The following is a 23,036-nucleotide window of genomic DNA, read 5'->3' on the forward strand; positions in this document are numbered from 1 at the left end:
GAGTGCATAAATAAGGAAACGGTAAGAGAGATTGTTATGTCGTTTCCACCAGAGCTCTCCCGTTTAATTTACAATGAGTCACAGACACGAACGCACAAACCCACAGGGTAATGGCTGTGGGTTGTGCTTAAACCCTCTATGCCTCACACCAATTCTCACAAACTGAAATAACCTTTAGTGCTAGACAGGGCAACAAGTTTGATGGTGAAAAGTTCATCTTTATCAACCCTTAAACTCCCAGAGGCTTCACCATCGATTACAAATGTATAGATGGCCTGGTTTTTATACAGATTCTGTGATATGATTACTTATTTAAAATAGCTGTGAAGAGAAAGAAATCATCTAAGCTGTTAAATATATATATATCCCCACAAGTTGTAAATGTCAAACACAGAGAAAAGGCCCTGTCAATCAAGAGGAACATCCTTAAATGAACAGCTATTTTGTAAATCTGAGACTGGTCTCACTAAACCAGTGTCCAACATAACCTCTTGCTGTTAATGCAGATGTTTATAATTCATTATTGATTGATTCAACGCCCTAAACGGTAATTACATTTGGTTTAAATAATATTTCTCAGCAGCTCACAGATCTATTAATGTGCACACCACAAGAGGGTGCACTTGCAGTTCATGTCATGTGTGGTATTGCTCAGGGTTACGCCCTAGTGACGCACTACTGTGAGTGTTTTTTTGATTCACAGGCTAGCCTCACAGGTGTGTTTAGTTGGGTTAATTAGCATCATTATTTAAGCTCCTTGTTTGGCACTGTTTTTTTGTCTTGCATCTGTTTAAGTTACTGTTTTTCATTCTGTTTATTTCCATTCGGAAACTCTGCTGTTCTGTTTTGTTTATCTCTGTTGTGCTTACTCTTTTGTTAATAAATGTCAATGCCTGAACTTGCACGGTGCCTGCATTGTAACAATTAGACATTGTATTTTTAGTGGCCTTGTTTTTGAATGATAGGGAGAGAGAGAGATTAGCAGTGTTATCAAAGCCTTAATTTTGTTTATTTTGCTTGTTTAAACTATTTGGGCTTGTATCGCTCATTTCTATTACAAATGATTAATGATTAATCAATTATTGATTAACACAAACTATTGGTTAAGAAAATGTACACAACACAATTTTGGAACCTTATTAACAGTTTAAATCAGGTGAATTACATTATAAATTAAAATATACTGTAGTGTTGCATTCCTTTTCAACCAAAAAAAAAAAATCTAAATTAACCCTCGCAGTCTGAAATGTTTACCATGAGGTTACTGTTGCTTAGCAGCCAAAGCAGTTGAGGCTTTGGAAGATGGCTGAAGATTTTCTTTTTACTTAATTACAGCGTCGCACTCTGAAATGCCAGGGTGCTAAATTAACACCTACTATGTACATGTGAGACTGGTGTAACTAGACTGGCTTCCCAATGTTCCCTGCAGCTGTTAATTTAACACCACTCATTGGACTGTACAGTAGCACAGTAATGACTTGTTAATCTGTCCTGCTTTCTATGTTTTTTTTCTTTTCTTTTATTCTATTCAAACATTCCTAACGATCGACAATATTGCTAAATTATGCCAAATAAACCTCAAGAAAGAAAACCTCAAGAAAAAAATACAAAACAGATCGCCAAAAGAATGACAGCAGATGAGAAGGGGGGAGACAGAGAGAGAAAACAGCTCAGTGGCTATTCTAAATGTAATACAGAAAGTGCTAGATGTGTAGACGTTAAAAGGCTTCCTCCAGGCCTGTCTAGGCTGCACAGACTCGCAGCATGGGACACAGGGTAAGTGAATCAAGACAAATCACATCCACTTCCACACACACTGCTCTCACCTGGGGATGCTGAATGGACAGGCCTTCTATAGGGACGTTGTTGGCATTCACTTCCTCCTGCAATAAAAAATGCACATGGGGAGAGGAAGAATAGCAAGCCTTCTCTCATTTAGCATTTGGGAAATGGTTTTCGAACATTCACAAAGCCCAAAAGGGAAATGTGACCATGCACACACAAACTCCTACCTCTGCATATATATATACATACTATACTGGTTACATTGGACATGTTACATTTTTTACATTGAACATGTTTTTTGTATATATATATATATATATATATATATATATACACTGTTTATTCATTTTATCGTAGTCAAATGGTCTGCAATCGTATATCACTTAGCTTATTAGATACTCAATGCAGGACCCTGACACCCGTAATTACATTATAAAACAATCCTTCAGTGGATCATTAAAACGGGTTATGACCAGATGTGGATCAAGGCACTATGCGTCTCTAAGCCCTGTTTGTGTTTATGCCTGCATATTTATAATTGCTGAAATACATTTCTTGCTTTTCATGTATCCAAACACAAAGACGCAGTGCTGATAAGTTAACCATAAACAAAGCTTCAACATAAGAAGGGAAAAGCAACACTTACATGCTGGTTTTCATCTCTGACCCTCCGTGACTGAAAAGCAATTAAGAAACAGAATTATATTATGTACGTTTTTCTCCCATAAAGAATGATAGACAGATGTAGCTGCTTGTGTGGGAGTGTAATCAGCACCGGCTCATTTGCATTTTATGATAAACAATATACAGAAGCAATGCATCTCCAGCCTCATTAGCGCACGCTGATTTTCAGTGGAGGTGGTTTGGTTTTTATTTCTGACTCAAGCTCACAGAGAGTTACACATTCCAAATGCACCAATCAAAGAGAATAACAAAGCGGAAAGGGGTGTCTCCTCTTGAAAAAGATCTAGAAATGCACACAGGTAAAATATTTACAGCCAGGGCTTTATGAAGTATTCATGAATGTCAGAGGCTGTAGACTATATTAAAGCTGGATGTGGTGCTATTTTAATGTCTACCAAAAGCAAACACATTCATTGGAAGGTCATTGAGTAAAGTCAAACACATTGCTTATGTTTTTTATTTAGCTAGCCTTATATCAAATGGCATGTACCAAATCAAATCACACCTACCCTTCCGTGATTGACAGCTGCCTTCCCTTCTTCACTTCTTTCATCCATCTCATCATCACTCCATTCCCAATCTCCATCCTCCATCTTGTGCAAACGACCGCTTGATCCTGGCACTCGCCTTACCTAAGCAAGAGATAGACATTCTCATACTAGTGCAAACCTTCACAGACTATGGCTTTACTTTGATCAAGGAGGACAGACAGTTTTAAAAATGTATAGAGTTTGGCACACTGTTTACTTTTACACTGAAAATCTGCACTCATAATATATTTATAATAAGCAATAATCAGTAAATGTGATATTAGTTTATCTCCTAAAGTGACACACTCTTTGCAGGAAATTATTATTTTTCACCAAATAATGTGCATGAGTAAAATGAATTGTTCAGCACTGGTTACATTGAACATGTTTTTTTTAATTTTTATTTTTGTATTATTATTATTATTATTCAATTGCTAAAAAAAAAGACTGAAATCTATTTCTGTGTCTAAATCAATGTAATCGATTGTGAAATAAGTAGCTACCATAAACACGGCATGGTGGTGTGGTGGTTAGCACTGTCGCTTGCACCTCAAGGGGACGGGTTCGATTCCTAGCCAGGTTCGATTCCGGTTTCTGTATACATAGCATTTGCATGTTCTCTTTGTGCTTGGTGGGTTTTCTCCGGTTTCCTCCCACAGTCCAAAAATACGCAGATTGGGCTAATTGGCGTTTCCAAGTTACCCATAATAATTTGTGAGTGTAAGTGTGTGAGTGTATGTGTGTGTGCCCTGCAATTGATTGGCACCCTGTCCAAGGTGTACCCTGCCTCATGCCCCAAGTCTCCTGGGGTAGGCTCCAGGCCCCCTGTGACCCTGAATACAGGATAAAGAGGTAGAGGCGATGAGTGAGTGACCTACCACAAACATAGTCAATCTGTCTTTTTGGCTTTTTGTTAAAAAAACGGGGGAAATCATATATACCTATCATATATATATATATATATAACAAACTTTCTCTCAATTGAAAATCAGGGTTTATCAAAATTCTTTCAATGTTAAACCTTAGCCTTTTAAACGCCTGGTATATTACTGAGATATTCATCTTAAAGCATATTATTCAGTAGAGTAGTTTCAATTAGAGTGAAACTAATAGGATAAATGTATGTAGTTACTTTAATGATGATGTAAGTCTGACCCCTGCCACTCCACCATCCTGTGGGTGCTGGGCATATAAGGGCTTAACCTAGCTTTAAATAAACTTGCTTCACAAAATCGTTTAGATTTTTAGAACATCAGTGAACAGGATTACAGCGCAAGAAAGTGACAAAAGTCCACATGTTCACATTTACACTCACATATCGATAGATAAGATGACTAACTACTTGCAATCTAGCACTCCAATCTACAAAGCTGAAAGGAAACTAAGAGCCAAAGGATAAAGCATGTACCCTTATCCCTGCATCACGCTCTTTCTCTGTACATACTGGCAGGCCAGCATCCCATTGGCTCTCCTCTGGCACCTTCAGCAAAATAATACATAAATGAACATATAGATATACTGTATATATGATCTGTTCAGTCTCACAAAAATCATCTATATGCTCTGAGTGTATGAATATGATAAAAGGGTAGCAATCCTAGACCTTACACCTACACATAAAAAACAAACATTTTATGTGCCAAAACACCCACTGCATACACTATGATAGTCTGCATGCAGATTTACTCACCTTTATTTTTCACTCTCTAAAACATATACAATGTAAAATGCAAACACAATCCATTTAACAACCCATAGTAAAAGAAAGGAAGCCTGCACCGTTATGTTCTATGCCTGCAATATTTCCATCAGCAGAACACCTAAATCTCTAGTGAATCCATGCCATAAAATTATTATTTGAGATGAGTTAATTAGGCACTGGCCATGCCTGTCCTGCTGAATCAAGCTCATCGTGTCGCTCCAGACATCCAACCCGAGTCAAACCAAAGACCTTATCTGCCCCCTGTTGACCAAACAGCACCACTGCAGAGGTTCGGAAAGCGCCGTGATCATTTGTGATTTGTTCATATCACCGCTCAGGGAAAGGACCACTGGGTGATCTGTTTATCCATTTATACATCAACAGCTAATTGTGCTGTCTGGTTTGTAATCCAATATAATGAGTCAATTAAAGGTCAGTCTGAAAATCTGCAAAAATGTCTTAAAAGTCAAAAACTGATTTTATTTCTCAGTGTCTTCATTCTGTTTTCTTTCTCAAGGTCATCAGACCAGCATATTTTTCCAGATTTTAGTAAAGGTGGAAAAAAAAGACGTGATATTTTTCCCTCTACACTATTAACGGCAGCTTTAATAAAATCTCACTTGAGCAAAGCCAGAAGTGAACTCTCAGAGAGAGAGTGAGAGAGAGAGAGAAAATTAGATCCGGTTTCAGAGGTGCTCAGGTCACAGAATCCTCAGGTGACAATGTTTTTCTTGTGCTCGCAATTTCCAAGATAACTATCCACATTTCAAACAAGCTGAGTAACAGACACAGGGTAAAAGACAAACATTATAAATACTCGCTATTTTATAAGAGCCTCTTAAAACAATAAAACTAATTAAACCCCAGAATGTGCTCATGTTGCACCAATGCCTGCCAAGTAACAGCATCATCTGCTTCTAAGTCCAATTATTCAGTTGTGCTGCCATAATCATCTTCTCCATGATACTATTAAAGTTGCATTTCCCAGAGGTTCCCATCCCTGAATGCTAAGATCAGAATGACTGCAACTGCTGTCTGAAAGATTCAAAGGCTCTTCCCAACCCCATCGGATGTCACTGTATAAAAGCCTTCTGCTTTTTTATTCTATGCTGATGCTAATTCGTTGACTGTAATCGATTACCAAATGCAGGGACAGCTCTGCAAAGCCCTCCAGAGGCAAGATGAAAGCCATTGTGAATCCTTACAGTGGCAAAGCAATAATAAAGTGATGTGGTAATTATGAAGCTTTTAGTCCTGTAGTACAGGTGTATTATTCATGCTGAGAGTTTAAGTATATACTATCAAGATAATTTCACATTCTATTCAAATAGAGCCACATAACACAAAAATCCCTTATATAATCTTGCTATAAAAGTTATGCCTTCCTGTTAATACATGGAGACAGCTACAGGTTCTTTAGCCAGACACCTTTCATCCATGTTACTTCCCGATCATACATTCCCTTTGATGTGCTGTCTGTTCTTTCTTTTTTTTAAGGCTGAAGGCAGATGAAGAGAATTGTGATCTCAGTCTGATCTCACACTCAGTTAGCCTGTGAGTAAAAAGCAGCCTAGCATGCAAATGGTTGTGTTTAAGTGGTGCGCTCAGTTGCCTAAGCAGCCACATTAAACCCCATTTGTCTTTGTCTCCTGTCGGGGCCTGGATACGTTACAATCCCCTGAATGCACGAGTTAACAGTGCATTCTTTCTGCATGGGTGATGTTTTCTGCTTACGCATGCTCCCTACCTGATTCCATTTGTTCGCTGACAAACGGATACAAAGGCTACACAATCTATAGAAATGAACAACACAAGTGTTGGCAGTGGTGCAACTGTCTGAGACGGTTAGCACTTGAAATAGACGATGCAAAAGGTCAAATGACCCAAAAGGGAAGAAAGTCATCGCTTTTTCAGCAAGGTAGGCTGTCTCTGAGTCACAGATGAACTCATTCATTTATTCATGCCCATGCAAGACTTGATGCAATTACTGGTAACCATGTCTCATCTCTAAATAGAAATTCTATATTCTCTTTAATTGATTCACAAAATTATTATTATTACTAGTAGTATTTCCAGATTACTTTCATCCCTTTAATTCTTCTCTTTAATTAACAAAATGATGAGCAGGGTCACAGTGGCTCTGTGGATAGCACTGTTGCTTCATAATTTCAGGCATGGGGGCTTTGTATCCAAGCACAAAGTGTGTGTGTGTGTGTGTGTGTGTGTGTGTGTGTGTGTGCACGTGCCAGTCCGAGTTCCTCCAGCTTGTGCCCTGAGCTCTCTGAATTGTGCTCCAGGCCCCCCACAGACCCATACAGGATAAGCGGTATGGAAAATGAATAAATGAATGAAAATGATTTGCAGTTACAGCTGTGCATTTGTTCTCTCAGCACTGACTGCACAACAAGGAAAACACAGATGCTGGAAAATGCCTCATCATCCATAACGAGAGGCTACAGGCCCTCAATCAGATCAATATGGAGATAATATAATTTAGACTGCAGGAAAAGCAATAGGAATTAATCCAAATAAAATTATGCATAACTTATAAGTGTTATTTTGTTAATTAGAGTATATGGTGATTAAAATATACTGTATTAGTGTTGTCTTTTATGGCAATGATACTGATTCCTAGGACAACGTCATGAACTCGCCCGTCAGTGCATGGCCTGTTTCCAGGCACAATGATTCCTCATGATTTCTTTTGAGCTGTCTACATGAGCTTTTTCACTACGTTGACAAGTGCCTTTATTTCATTCCTCTCTCCTTTATTTCATCACCTGTTTTGTGATTATGCTTTAATTAGTTTGTCCCTTTTTTTCTGCCTTTCAGCACAGAGACTTGTAGGTTGTTTTGTTTTACAGTTTATATTTCTGTGTTGTGCTTAGTGTCCTGACCCTCTCTTGTTCAGCCCTTTGATTATGAATATTCTATAACTAGGATTACTGGATGTACCCATATAAAACAACACCCACTACCATTGCACATTGTGCACATTTTTCTACTCACAAAAAGTTAATCACAAAAGTAAAAACCTTTTTATTATGTTTGCTTATATGAGTGTTTCATTCTCACTAAACACATGGTCTCACAAAGACCTTTAACAGGGTTAACCCTAAATATTTTTATCTTATAATGTGTGAAAGTGGTCGAGACTGCTAGTAAGTTTCCGAATGATGTGACATTAACGCTGCTTGATCGCAACCTTCTTGATATGCCGTGTGTAAGATCTGTAGAGGACACTGCGATTATTATTACTTTTATGTGTTTCCAAGTAATATATTCAGCTTTAAATAAAAGTTTACCTCAATCCACCAAGTCAATATTTATCGACTGCAAAGTTTAGCCCAAGAAATAAAAACCTATATTGTGGATTAAATGTTTGGTATACAGTATATATTTTATCTTTAATAGCCATAAACGGCTGTAATCGCATGGCAGGCGTGTACTTGAACACCACCGAAAGACCAGAATGGAAACGCTCAAAGGAGTCTTTCTTCTGTCTCTGTAACTAGAGTGTTTACACCTTGTGGAAAAAAGCAGCAATGTGTAGTGGCAGTATTTCTAAAAACATAGAACCACACTGACCAATCCTCACACACCACAGCAAGTCAGTAAAGGGTGCGCTGTGATGGCCATAGTGGCTCAGAGCAATGTGTAATGAAAATGAAATACCTTTTTGGCTCTTTGGCTTATATTTGGTCCTTTACAGAGCAGCTTTTCAATCAAGTATTCCCGGTTCTGTCACAGTAAAGCGAAAATAAATAAAAAAACAGATACGTACATAAATAACTAAACAATGAATTAAATAAATAAATAAATAAATAAATAAATAAACTTTAAAGCACAACAACTGTGCTTGTGCACAACAAAAGTTCAGCTGTCTGAACTGCCTACAAAATAAATAAATAAAACTGTACCTTGGCTTTTTGGAAGAATTTACATTTCAAAAGTTCTGCCGCAGTTGGCCTGTGGAGATGTCAAAAAAAAAATGCTTGAGTATATAAACATGTCACGGGCATGCTTAAAATAAACTGATATTTCCTGCATTAACCAGAACGGGTAATTAAGGTAAGGTCCTGTGTATACCACTAGGAATATATTGCACAATTACATATGCAAAGAACGTATTTTAGAGGAAGCTTTTAGTATAACTACTGGCATGAACTCATTTATATCAATTTGACCATAATTGAGTTTTTCTACAGGGAGCTTTATAACACTGAATCGCTTTATTGATGGTGACTGAACATATGGTGCAAAGAGGAAACCCAGAGAGATGCTCACAGAAAAAGAAATAATAATAACATGCTGAAAAAATGAGAATTATTAAATAAACCTTCAAAGAAATGTGCTATAGCTACCATCTAGTTTTCTAAATAAGTAAATATTTTAATGTACCTCTTAGTCGGGTCCTTTTGAAGGCACAAAGTTATTAGTTTTCTTAAAGATTTCCCATATTTCTTGAGCATCTCTTTATCCTCCACTTCTGTCTCTAAGGTTGGGGGGTCATTCTGCAGTGTCAGCATTAAGACCTACACAATAGGATGAGGAAAGCAGATTTATAATTAACAGCTGGTCAAAGACTAATTGTACCACAATTACAGACAATATGTTGGCATTAGACATTTGACTATGCAAAATGTACAAGAAAATGCTTTGTATCCCAAACGCCATCGCAGCACTGCAGCGTCAGTCTTAGTAATGCTTGCTTAAGGAAATGTCCAGAGTGTTTACAACATAGCATAACCTTCTATGTCAGACTTTCTCCTAGTGTGTAGAGTTATTACTCTACACCAGCAAATCAAAGGAAACAAAAGGCTACATTTTATTTGTGTCAATTATTTTCCTGATTTACTAAATATAATCACAGTCTAGTCAAGCTTACAAAGAATTGTATTTACATAGAAAAATAATACAATGCTTGTCTATTTTTGGTTATTTGACTTCTATTTTCTACTTGGTACTAAAAACAGGAAATAATACCCGCTTACCTTCATAGGCGGGTATCGATGATAGGGTGCAGATCCTGTGGCCAGCTCTATGGCAGTGATCCCGAAACTCCAAATGTCAGCTTTGAAATCATAACCTCGTACCTACAGGAAATAGAGGCCCATATAGGTAACAGAAATCGACTATACTGTGAGTACTGTGTTAAAATCAGTGCATCAATATCAAACATTAACCCTGAATATGTGTGATGCAAAAAAAACACAACTGGTCTAGTAAAACTTTTTACCATAACTGGTAGACATCCCTGAGTGGTCCCTGTCTCTTAGGCTGCAGGCAAGCTGGAGGCAAGTCTGTTACTATACACAACAAATTTTCATTTTGGAAACAATCCTACCTGTTCCATCACTTCTGGTGCCATCCAACATGGAGTTCCAACAAAGGTTTTCCTAACTTTATGTCTGGTTACATCTCCTCCAGTCGACAGAAATGCACTTACACCAAAGTCTGCAGCGAGAATTATTCACACGTTTAATCAGGCTGAATCTGTCATAATTCAATAGTTCATAGTCTTCCTAAACCAGTATACGCTGTATTTGGCAGCAAAATAAACACAAAATGTAGAATCAACCAGACTAGAGCAAAAAAAGTTCAACAGCATTATAAAGATTTCACTTTATTTTTACACTACATTTGAACGTATCTAATAGGCACAAGTATAATATGTCTATAATAATCTCTGTATTGAACATTCTACAGGGATTTAGATTATTTGAGGTATTCTTGCATGCATGCAAATCCCCTCACTGATCCCATGCTGACACCATTTTCTTTAATAAATATAAACTGTTTAGTGATTTAGAATGGCGTAACGGAAATGCATTCATCCTATCATCCAGAAAAAAGTGAGCTCAATTCCTGGGTGATGCTGCCATGCATAACCCAAGAATTGCAAACCATAACCCAGAGCCTAGAGAGAGAAGACCCTCACATCACCCTCGCACATCAATCATAGCGACACTGGCCAGTCAGAGCGTCTGTGAGTTCACACAAGAAAAAGGGGGCTGATAGTGCTTTGGATTGATACTGTCCTCTAACAGTGCATGAGCAGCAGTTTGAAAAGATGTGGCTGGTGACCTGGTTGGTAGCTGTCACTGATGGAGGAGAGCTCTAACTACTAGATAGGTGGGAACTGGACATGACCAAATTAGAAGTCAGGGAGAAAACTGGTCTCTCTTTCATGATAAGGACTCCCTGTTTGTCATTTTCTTTCACAGCTACTGAGATTGGATTTTTGGATTTTGGATTTATGCTTAAATTTTAAATATATAAGATAAGATATTTTTCTTATAAAGTAGACAACTGTCAGTCAACAAGGGCTGTTTTTGTCTGATGCTATTACCCACTACATGACCCGTATGTGAAGCCCACTTTACCTAGTTTGCAGCATTTATCAGTCAATAGTAAACAAGGTCAGCATGGTTATATAAAATCAAATCAATATGCCTGCTCTATATTTTCCAACTTACTTATCAGGATGAAAACAATGCCCAACAGTTAGTTAGATTCAGTTTTAAACCTCTTTTTTCAGGACATATTCTCTGTCATAACCATGTGTGTCTAAAATATTTACTTTTCTGCTTTTATCTTCTCTCTAGCTCAGAAAGGTACAGTATAGAAATAGAAAAGAATTATGGAAGTATTAGGACAAAAAGTGATAGCGCAAAAATGTTTAAATTACCCTACTGATAATTAACAGAATTCACTTGGCTTAAAAAGCATTAAACATGGTTAATGGTTTATTATCTCATTCTGCATAAATAAATGCAGGATCAGTGATGGCTTAATCGGTTAAAGCTGTGGGTTACTAATCAGAAGTCCGGAGGTTCGAGCCCCAGCACCGCCAAGTTGCCACTGTTAAGCAAGGCCCTTAACCCTATCTGCTGCAGGGATGCTGTAAGCTGGCTGACCCTGTGCTCTGACCCCAGTTTCCTAATTGGGATATGCAAAAAGTAATTTCACTGTGCTGTAAAGTACACGTGACAAATACTTCTACTAAATATAACTGATATAATCTTGGAGGCTTTAAGCTAAAGTAACATGAATCTCATTCATAAAAACCAAAAATAGCATGTTGGCTATGTGCGGGCTGTCTCACCAAACTAATTACTGCAGCATTTCACAGCTAAGGAAGTTTAATTAATGCAGAGCTATAAAAAATCCTTTACGGTTCCAGAAATCCTTTAATCCTGTCTTAATTGGTGCATTTCACGAAATAACATTATAAATAGGATTAGGTTTGCTACCTGACCATGCAGCATGCCACAAGTCTTCGAAAACGTATTTAAGCATATACTAAATCTGATTCTACAAACTAAAGTGTGAGACGATTTTAAGCACACTTCTGCACAGGAAAATACATATTTTACATGATGCAATGGGATGGCTCTTTTTTACTAAGATACCAAATTTCAAATGCATTTCATCATGCCTTTTGATGCCCTTTGTCATAATTATGCAAAATATTATATTGCAAGGAATTGAACATAAACCCTCTGGTATTTTAAGGTGATGTAGTGTGAAACGAACCTGCTATCTGCACTGAGCCGTCTTCTCCCAACAGGATGTTCCCAGCTTTCACATCCCTAAGGTCAAACATTAAGGACAAATCCTTTGTTCATTTCGCTGTGACTTCATGACACAAAAGAGGTATCTTAATTATTTTTTAAATATAATATGGTGTATATGTTCAGTTCCAGTTTATTAACTACACTCACAGTTTGCTTTATCAGATATATATACCATATAGGTCATTCTGTAAGGATTGGATTTTTCTTTATGTAAAAATTTTTCACTTCTCCCTTTACCCTGTGCTTTAAAAAAGGCAACACCACAGGATCTCCACTGATCAGATTTCAAATGACAAATAAAGCTTTAAATCTTTCAATCATAATTTTTTGAGTCAGATACTATTTCAGTGCTGGGTTCACCCACAAGAACTAACACTTTTCTTTTTTCACAGTTTGAGTTAACTGTTTAGCACTTCATCAATGTCATAGCTGAGAATCATCAACTAACAAAATGATATCAGCTCTATTGTAATCTCTTGTAGGGCTGATAAATATGCTCACTAAACCACTAATTGTAAAATCTGTTAAATAACCAAGGAGTGTTGGTACAAGGGAGGTGCACTAAATAAACTAGGAACTGAATGGACATTTTGCATGAATAATTACCCGTCAGCAAAAGAGGACAATGTTTTAGGGTTTTCCTACCTGTGAATTTGTCCATTTCTGTGCAGGTAATCAAGACCCTCTAAGACCTCTTTTAAAATAGTAGCTATTGTGGCTTCATCCAATACGCCATTTTTGTGCTCTCCTTTGCTACATGTGTGCTTTATAATGTCCAATACTGATCCTGAAGGCACACACACACACACACACACATACATATAGGGTACGCTTATGTAACTTTTTTTATATTAAAATATCTAATGACACACGATTAAGCAACACACTAACGGAATCACTGCTGTAAAGTAAAAATAAAACACATTAACCTGCACTTTACCTTTGAAAAAATTGCAACAAGGCAGTTTCTTTTTGTAGAGCAGAGAGAAAGAGTGTGTGTGTGTGTGTGTGTGTGTGTGTGTGTGTCTCTGTGAAAGCGAACGTAGGAGGTGTGTGTGGCATGATGTCCAATGACGCGCTTGCACACAGGCACAAAGAACAGGCTGATACAGAGAGAGAAAATGGAACTTTAAACTCTCTAATAAGACTTGCTTTTGCTTTACACGCGCGCTGTACACATGCATACAGACACAAAATAAAATGTGTTTTATGCACACACACGTGGTCACAGTGTTATAGTAAACAGTACACGAGTGCACGGATGTTGATTATACCAGTAAGAGCACTAAGACCCAGCAGGGGAGACGATTACCACCAATTCCGCAGCGCAAGAAAGAGAAAAATCGTTAGCTTAATTGTGATCACGAGACGCTCTGAGTCAAAACAAGAAGCGCACACGTGATACGTAATACTCGGTACTCGTAAACCAAGACCCAAGATCCAAGGTTTCACTGTAAATATTTATATTCAAACTACAATAGCATGTCCATCATTTTATAAGTTTACAGAATGCAGTGGAGGGCCTGATTATACTGCCAGCTGTGCAGATGGGAAATGCTTGCCAGCAATGGCATTGGGGAAATGTCAGCAGGATGGTGAATTCTGCAGTAATGTGCAATAAACTGTAAAAAAAAAAAAAACACTGTACGTTTTCAATAAAGTTCTAAACAAATCAAGTCTCTTGATGGAAACATAAGCACATTTTCTGTGTTGATACTGCTGCATTTTAATATATTAGGACAAGGAGTTCTGATCAGCGCAGAAGATGAAAAAAACAGCACGATTTGTCACTTATCAGCGTTAAGATTGTTTGTAAAGGGTTATATTTGATATTGCATTATAGGTGTACTGTATTTTATCTTTATAACCTAAAATTACCCATATCTAAATCAAATATACATTGGTAGACTCAGGCCATTCTCCATTCATTTTGGGGGTGTCAGTGTACTTATTTAGGCAATAAAATTCAAGACTAGAAATTACTAATGTGAAATGTAGAGAAGGGAGAGGGGCAAGGCATTTAAAATTCATAGGTCAGGCGGACCACCTCTTGTTTTATTTTAGCGATAATCAAAGGAGTATGCTGCAATGTTAAGTTGAAATTCTTGTTTGCAAAAATACGTGGAGAAGAATTCCACTAGATATCATGGCAAGGTAATGTTGTATAAAACAAGCCCCCAGCTGGGCATTTGCAAAGTCTTTGTTCTAAAAATACCCCTATAAATTAACAGGTTCACCTGAATAGTGCATCTCTATGGCCAAGAAGCTCCAGTGAATGGGAATGTAAGTGCAGAGGTAATAATATCACCTCTGGAAGCGTGGATTATAAGAGCAGCTGTTTCACTGTTGACTGCAGTCAGGGCTGGCAGTTAGGTCTCCTAAACAGTGCAGAGCACTTTAAACTCTTCTGCCAGTATGCTCTAAGATACTATACAAAAGGTATTTGGATTTATGTGCTTTCATACATATAATGTATATAATAAAGGTGATATCAATTGCAAAAAAAAAAAATCCTTTTATCATCGCTTTTCACTGGCACTTTGTGAAATTAAAAAAAAAAAACTCCTGAGAAGAAATGTGCAAGTATTTGGTATTGTAGATTATTGACAATTTTGACTAGATTAAGACTATATGCAACACTGAATGTGTATCTTACCTCCACTCAGTAGTTTCATAACCAACCAAAGCTCATCCTTCACCACAAATGAGGTATAATATGTTACTACATTCGGATGGTTGCACTGGCTCATGGCTTGGATTTCTTTCTACATTAAGACAAAAAAAGAAAATTAATTATTTAAATCTGCTTTACAAATAGGCTTTCATTGACATAGTGAATAAAAGCATGTTGTGTTTATTTCTAGTCCATTGCTTATGCTCTTGAGATCTGCCACACAAAAAAACTCCTTTCAAGAGTCTTTTTTATGCTTTTTCATAAACAAAGTCTATATAGTATCATTAATCACCAAGCGTAAAAACAAACTGTGTGTATTGTGTTTCAGCATAAATTAACATCTGTTGAGTTGCAAACAATAGAAGCTTACTGTCTTTTCCTAAACCATGGATCTGCTGCAGAGCGTTCATATATCGAAAGCATCACTCATCAGATTCCAAAATGAATAACACTGATTAATCTACTCAGGTATGTGATAGCATTATTTATATGGTTTATGTGCTTTGACTAACAACTGGTACATTCTGTCTCAAGACTGGAAATAAATAGATTTTCCTCCTGTAGAACTCTCTGCAATGCAGAAAAGACCAAAATATGAATCAATTGAATCATCAATCTTAAGCTCCTGGCAGATAGCCATCATACAGAATGTAGTCTTAAATTTGATTAATTTCTTCCTAGTGAAGAAGCGGACATCTGCAACATTGAATAGCATCTCTCAAGGCTGTAAAAAAAGTAAATTCTAGGAATTCTACCAGTAGTTCTTCCATGCTGGTCTGGCATTTCTCCAGGTTGATCCTCTTGATGGCCACCCGTTCTTGTCGAGGGACGCAGAGAGCAGCCTGGACTACCGCTGTGGCTCCACTGCCTACAAACAACATATAAAAGAGGTTAATAGTACATGTGCATGTCAAACTTATGCAGTAAGCTAAATAGTACCATATACTGTAGGTATTCAAAACAGGTAAAAGCACATTTAAGCAGTCAGAGAGTAGGAATGATCCCTGTCCATGGGTTAAATGTTTAAAAAAAATAAAACATCACAGCAAAGGCTGGGATTAAAAAATACAAACATGCATAGCAAGCGAAAAACAACAGAATTGTGTTTTTTATTATTATTATTTTGGTAATTAAAAGAATAACACATCATCCAATGTGGGTCAAAAATTATCCGCACTCTGGCTGCAGAATTTAGTTTAATTAACTTTGTGGAAAAGACAAATACATCATTTTTTAACATAATTTTTTAACATACCTTTTTTTTCGACCATACTTTTTTTCAATACACTTTATCCATCTGTTAACAAACTTGAGCTGCGAATGCACTGCTGTCGTGAAACAGGTGACAGTTACATGGAGAAATATTAAGCCTATAGGAGGGATGCTAAAAACACCTAAAAATTAAGTTTTTGCAAAATGTCTACAGTGTGAGCAAATGTGTGCAGATGTTTGTAATCAGCAGTTACAAATGAACCAATGCAACACGTTTACACCTGCACAGCAGTGAAGTACAGTAAGTAAAGTGCAGTTACGAGAGGTTTTAATACTACCGGAGAGCAGATAATTTTTGCCTTTTCTTCATACCATACATTTAGTTAATTCATTATTATTGAACTGCCAGAAAAAAGTTAAAAAGACACAAAGGGCAGCTTGTTCATCGCTTGTTCATCTTAAAAATTACAACACAACCCCATTTATCTTAAAGATTCTCCCCAGTCAGAAGCACTTACAGTTTAACCTCCAACTGTTACACAGCACTGACACTGATAACTCCTTCCAATCTGAAACAATCTGTGGCAATAATGTGGTATGTCCACCATACAAGTCTCCTTGTCTGCTCTTATTTTATAACTTATAATGTATTAGAATGAGAAGGTGTATCAGTAGGTGTTAACGAAAAAAGAAATCAACACCGTCTGACCAATTAGAATAACGTACTCATCAGCACTGTGGTTTGCACGACTGCAAAGAATAGCAGACAAAGCTAAGCTGTCAACATGTGGTGCTATTTTTTATTTCTGTGTAATGGGGTTAGCAAATCCACCCTGGACACAATGACTCTGCATCCTGGATTCTACCTTGAAAATGATAATGTCCTTACTGGCCACGGTGTCCTGTTCTTCGTTGTCTGACTCGTTAACTTATTCCACACTATGTGTGACCTCATTTAGACTTGTTGTGAAGTGATTTATGTTTATTTAGCAATTCCAAGAGGGAAGTCGAGTTTCCTGGTTTTCTAAGTTTGTTTTTTGTTTATTATCCTGTGTACTGACTTTTCTTCTACCATGAGTTTGTCAGTCAGAGTGTTTCTCAATTTGTGTTTTGATCTCAGTCTGTCTGACAACCAGCTTTTCCCACACGCACGTTACAGCTGTCCTACATTTTATTCCTGATGCAGGCTTTGTACCTTGTTGTGACCGTTGCTTGTTCTAACACATTTTAGCTTCCAGCAGACAACTTCTCATTTGAATCACTGTATACATCATCCATAGAGGAGGTCTGTTTACAAACACTATGAACAGAGTGAATATGTGTTCCACCGCTCACACACTCACACACACACACACACGCCAACTGCTGCTGACAGATAAGAAGCGTGATCCTGAATGCAGTCCTGATTATGAAAATAGTGCAGATGAAGTGCACAGGAGCTGTTGAGCAGCGCTCTTGCTTATCAGTTGATATGATGATAGGACTCGAACACTGCTCGTCTACTGTGTCCAGCTTTATCTAATGGCACCGCGCCATAGAAAGCGTGTTTGGTTTTTCCGTGTTTTGCCTTTCAATTAGGTATGACTAAGAGAATTAAGTTAAATTGTCATTTAAGAGTCTGAAAGCTCAGTAAAGGGCCATGTGACAAAACACATTTACTGTAACTCATCATCATTTAAGTGATGATCAAGATGTCGAGTGCGAGCATCATTCAACAGAGGGTGTGTCGAAAAGCCTGAAAGTGAATGAAATGGCACTTAAACACAACACTTATAATAATAATAATAATAATAATAATAATAATACATCTATGCAGGAAACCTCTGGAAGAAAATCTGTAGTCCAACTAAGGACAGTGAAGATCAATGGTGATTACCATTTTATTTATTCCCATTTTACAACCGCAGTTGGTTTCCTGGAGAAGAACAAGCAAACTTCATGCATGCAAACCAGAGGAGGGAATTGAACCCAGACCCTGAAGATGCAAAGCAACAGTGCCAACCACAAAGCAGCCAATAATAATAATAATAATAATAATAATAATATCCACTCTAGATGATGACTGACATGACAGAGTTTTAGGGGGAGATTCAATAATGCCCTGATAATATCAGCAGCAGATTATGGATATGTGTAGTGTAATAATATGATAACTACAAGTGAATAGTGCTATGGTAGTTAACACAGTGATATTAATCACATCTTACTAATTTACTTCTGCCTGTTAACATGGAATCCTCTGCTTTAGTGGACTTCATACCTGTGGAGTGAAGCCACAGTCAGGGTGAAGAAGAAGCCCTGGGGCAGACTTTTACCTGTCCAGCTGTAAATCATGGCATTTGTAGGCACGGTGTCACAAGAAGAAGTTTTAAATTTGAAACAAACCGAGATATAAGATTTCCGCATTGCTCGAGTAATGCGCTGTATTATAGAAAGCAAAAGGGGTGAAAGCTGGCGGTGTCACATCCGCATTGCATTAGTGAGCGGCAGAACGAGACACACACACACACACACACACCACCGCCTGCTGCTGCTGCTAGTGCACATGAAAAAGCCGGTATAGGCCCTCCCTGTCAGTCACTACACACTCCGACATTTAAACTCATTTGTCCCATTTACTCACCTATAACATCGTGCAGCTCGTACGCGTCCTTGACAATAGGCCAGCTGGCCGTGGTTCCCGCTTGCGGACTGTGGCCGGCAGCCGGAGCCGCAGATGAGTGGCTTCGCTCCGCCATGATGCTGCGGATGGATGGCTGCGCTACAGGAGCGGCTATGCTAGCGGCTAACCGTCACAGCGTCCTCAGCTGTCTCTAGCGGAGGTCGCATCCACATCCGCACCCTACTACCGCACTGAAGAGGGCGCCAGAGCAGGGCATGATGCGCAGCATGGGACAACGCCGGGAGGATTACATTACCTCAGGCTTTTCAGTTATCAGGGCATTAGCGGTTTAAACTTATAACCGTTCATAGCTCGGAATTCAGTTCGTTCATAACCGCGTGGCGTGAAACTCATTTAAATAGGATTTAAAGATTAAACAGTTACAAAGATTAACACTGTAACCCACCCTACATTGTTCAGATTTAAAGCTACATGTGGCATTTAAAAAAGGAAGTTCTTTATGATTTTTTTCACACATTTTGTTGTTTTACACTCACATCGTAAAGTTCACATTCTTTTTTTTTTTCTCCTCAACATTATCAATCTACACACAATACTCCATAGGCCTGGAGCCTATTCCGGGATATTTTGGGACTCTGGGAGGAAACCAGAGGAAACCCACCAAGCATGGGCAGAACATGCGCATACAGACCAAAGACAGGAACTGATCCCTGGACCCTGAAGGTGTGAAGCCACAGTGTTAACCATTAAAACATCCTGTCCCCTTATTAAAATATAATACAGTATATAACATGACCAAAATATCCAATTTACATACATATACAGGCCATTTGTAATTGACCTCTGATGCATCCAACTCCTATTAGAAGAAAACTTAAGATAATTTTCTGCAGCATTATGACCAAACAATTGGTCAAACCAAATAATTATGTACAAAGGGCCGTGGTCAGACAGAACAGGGTCACCATGAATGAGAAATCAGTTCCATTTTGGATATGGTAGAGGCATACAGAAGGACATCACTGCAGCACTCCACTATTCAGGCTTATATGGTAGAGTGGCTAGACAGAAGCCATTCCTCACTAAAAGTCAGATGACAGCCCGCTGGGAGTTTGCCAAAAAGCCCCTGAAGAACTCTCAGACCATGAGAAATGACAATCGAACAATTTGGACATAATTCCCCACACCATGTGTAGAGAAATCAGGCACTGAGCGTCACCTTGATTAGGCCTTCCCTAGGGTCAAACCAGGTGGTGGCAGCATCATGCTTTGGGAATGTTTTTTTGTGTGTGTGACTGGAACTGGGACACAAAATTAATAAATAAAAATAAGGCTCAGAATCTCAGACTGAGCTGATGGTTTCAACGAGACATTGACACAAAGAAACACCAAGAAAACACAGGAGCGGCATCAGAACAACTCTGTAAAAGTCCTGGAGTTCAGCCAGAATCCAGACCTGAACCCAGTAAAGCATCCCTAAAAAAACACGAAAGAGCTGTGTACTGTCACTGTTTGAATGATTGTAAGAATAGAAGAAACCTCCAAAAGCATGTAGCATAATTTACAAGCAGACTTGAGGCTTGAGAAGAGATTGGACAATTTTTTTAAGCTGATATATTTTTTATTTTATGATGATGATGATGATGATGATGATGATGATGATAATAATAATAATAATAATATCCATATTATCCATCCACATTAAAACAGTGCGCTAAATATTTAATCAGTTATATTGGGTTAATTAATAAAACTTGTGTTGGGGCCCTCACTGAAAACAGTTTAATAAATTTGCCATGGAGCATGATCTTCAGCAATCATTAAAATTAGTCCAATTTAAAAATTAAAATTTTGACTTTTTTGATTAACTAACTTTAACTTAGTTTTAAAGTGTATTAAGCTGCATGCACATGTCTAAAATAGAAAAGAGATGTGATAAATCCATAGACACTAGCTTTATGTCATTTAGTTTTTCCAGTAGATTAATGCCCTTTTACCAAGAGCAGGTGGTCATGTTGACTTTTGAAAACTGGTTTGGCCAGCTACCTGCTGCAAAGCATGGACTGATGGCCAAACTGGTAGACCGTTTTTGGCACATAATAAATACTGATAAATGGAATATTGGTCAAGAAGTAACAAAGCTGAAAAATAAAGACCAAGCTGGATTTTTAAGCAGGTAAAAAAAAATAATCAAAAATGTTATAAGGTGCTTATGTTTATAACAATCATGTAAGTATCTGAATGGTATATAATGTGTATTTATATTTATTGTTGTTTAAAAAACTATATTGTTTTATATACTGGAGATTTACTCTAGTTTGTACAGCAAATATGTAAAATTTTTCTGGTCTATCATTACACCTTTATGGGCTTAATAAATCTCTCTCTATCTCGCTCTCTCTGTCCATCACTGCCCCTCCTCTCTCTCTTTCTTTGTCCATCACTGTCTCCCCTGTAAAATATACATAATACTGTTGCTCATTTAATAACGCATTAGGTTGGTTATATGATTTTGTTAGTTCCAAAATGACAAAGTTTAATAAAAATGCAGTATGGGTACACTGGAAAAATGACCCATTAATTAATAATCTAGAAAGTAGCTTTGACATTTTGTAAAGGTCATGACAGATATCAGTATGGCAAAGGGGTTCTGCTGAAAGTAATACCGTCAGCTAAAGCTCAAGTGTTTTTTTTTTCCATATTAAACACAATTTCAGCCCACTTATGCAAGAACACACCTATCATTAGTGCATAACCTGTGTTTAAGGATTGAAGTTTAAGAGATCAGCAACCAATAAACACTTGTCCAGGTTGTTTTGTTTTTGTCTTATTGGTGAAGTGAGCAGGTAATTCACATCGTTAAAGCCTGCAGGTAACAGCTAGAGATCACATTATTGCTGTGGATAAACACACTAATTCCTGCCACTTTTCCTTTTCAGCACCTTATATTCTTATTACTCATCCCATTTTTATAAACACTCAATTTAATGGCAGTGTGAACAGGTCCTAAAAATATCACAGTAAGGTTCCTTCCATCATTCATATTTTATAAAAGAGCTTGGTAGATCCTCCAAGGGGGAATTTAATTTGCTGGAGAATGAGGAGGAGTAGAAAAGGAGGGACTGAAAATTTTCCAGACTAAAAGATATCTTCGCCTGGGTAGTAGTATACTTAATGGAATAGAGTCAAACTCATGAGGTTTACAGTAGAGAGATTGTCTGAAAAATGACTTTTGAACAAGTGTTCTGCTTAACATTAAGGAGTGAGTACAGTGTATTAAAAATGGCCGGCAAATACTTAGCAAGCTCACGGTAACACATCTGCTGGTAGGACATTTTGATAGATATCTGCTTTCCTGGCCTTGCACAGGGAAAACCTGTCAACTAGTTAAAGATGCATTAAGATAATATAAGAACAACAGGAGGAAGCACTTGCTCTTTCCAGCACAACTGTCCTTCTCTAGACATTCTTCTAGCTCCAGTGGCCTTTTTCACTGTGACTTTGTGAACTACAGAAATGTTCACTTAGTGTTTGGGTTAAATCCATAAACTGATCATACATTTACTGTACACTATTTTATCATCAAACTGTGGCTGTCTATTTTTTTCTTGCAAATCTGTGAACTGTGTTTTGTACTGGCCAACAATAGGCCCAGGTCAACCAGATTGTGATTCCATTCATACCTTTTACTTTAAATTGAAGTTAAAAATAGTTTTTTTTGTTGTTTTTTTTTAGATTTCTAGCCAGTCATTGCTGGCACCGTCAACCTTCAGATTAACCAACAATCTAAGCTTCTTAAAATCAGAAACTTGCATGCCTAAAGATGCTTAGCCTATCCTGCATAACTTTGGAATATGGGAGGAAACCGGTCTACACGGAGGAAAACACCAACCATGGGAAAAACATCAGCAAACAGCAAACTCCATAAAGACTCATTCACATGCACCGAGGAGGAAATTGAACATGGACTCTGGAGGTGCATGACAACAGTGCTGATCACTAAGCCACTGAGTCATAAAACTGTGGCTTTCTGTTTACAGTATTTCAGTGTATGTGGAGTCTGTGAATAAAAGGTAAAAGCCCAGTTTAGACCAGCAGAGGGCGATAAATAGCAAAGGTTAAAAATGAAAAGTGCCTGTTCATTCATTAACACACGCTTGTATTCTCCCAATGCTAAACATTTTTTTTTTTTTTTTTAACTAAAGTTTATTCTAGCACCCCTAGAAAAAAATAGTTATGTCTTAAC

At 37.7% G+C, this 23,036-nt stretch overlaps 1 protein-coding gene across 3 annotated transcripts in view; it reads right to left on the minus strand.

Annotated features, from left to right (window-relative positions):
- Nucleotides 1-18,967, minus strand: part of stk39 (serine threonine kinase 39) — a 38,378-nt gene extending 19,411 nt beyond the window's left edge. For 2 of the 3 annotated variants that reach the window (XR_008360552.1, XM_053497297.1), the window contains exons 1-13: nucleotides 18,791-18,967; nucleotides 15,711-15,823; nucleotides 14,938-15,046; nucleotides 12,927-13,068; nucleotides 12,241-12,296; nucleotides 10,049-10,158; nucleotides 9,696-9,797; nucleotides 9,103-9,236; nucleotides 8,622-8,670; nucleotides 8,377-8,442; nucleotides 2,979-3,101; nucleotides 2,432-2,461; nucleotides 1,827-1,883 (exon numbers count right to left, since the gene is read on the minus strand). Coding sequence is in view for 2 of the 3 variants with exons in the window: in XM_053497297.1 (XP_053353272.1) it covers nucleotides 1,827-1,883; nucleotides 2,432-2,461; nucleotides 2,979-3,101; nucleotides 8,377-8,442; nucleotides 8,622-8,670; nucleotides 9,103-9,236; nucleotides 9,696-9,797; nucleotides 10,049-10,158; nucleotides 12,241-12,296; nucleotides 12,927-13,068; nucleotides 14,938-15,046; nucleotides 15,711-15,823; nucleotides 18,791-18,905 (1,206 nt within the window). In the remaining variant the exon portion in view is untranslated. Of the gene's footprint in view, nucleotides 1-1,826; nucleotides 1,884-2,431; nucleotides 2,462-2,978; nucleotides 3,102-8,376; nucleotides 8,443-8,621; nucleotides 8,671-9,102; nucleotides 9,237-9,695; nucleotides 9,798-10,048; nucleotides 10,159-12,240; nucleotides 12,297-12,926; nucleotides 13,069-14,937; nucleotides 15,047-15,710; nucleotides 15,824-18,482; nucleotides 18,579-18,790 lie in introns of those variants that run through there. The other variant, XM_053497298.1, reaches the window with a different exon arrangement.
- Between the last annotated feature and the right edge of the window lie 4,069 nt (nucleotides 18,968-23,036).

The sequence above is a fragment of the Clarias gariepinus genome, chromosome 5, assembly GCF_024256425.1.
Source record: "Clarias gariepinus isolate MV-2021 ecotype Netherlands chromosome 5, CGAR_prim_01v2, whole genome shotgun sequence".
In the NCBI taxonomy this organism is placed as follows: domain Eukaryota; kingdom Metazoa; phylum Chordata; class Actinopteri; order Siluriformes; family Clariidae; genus Clarias; species Clarias gariepinus.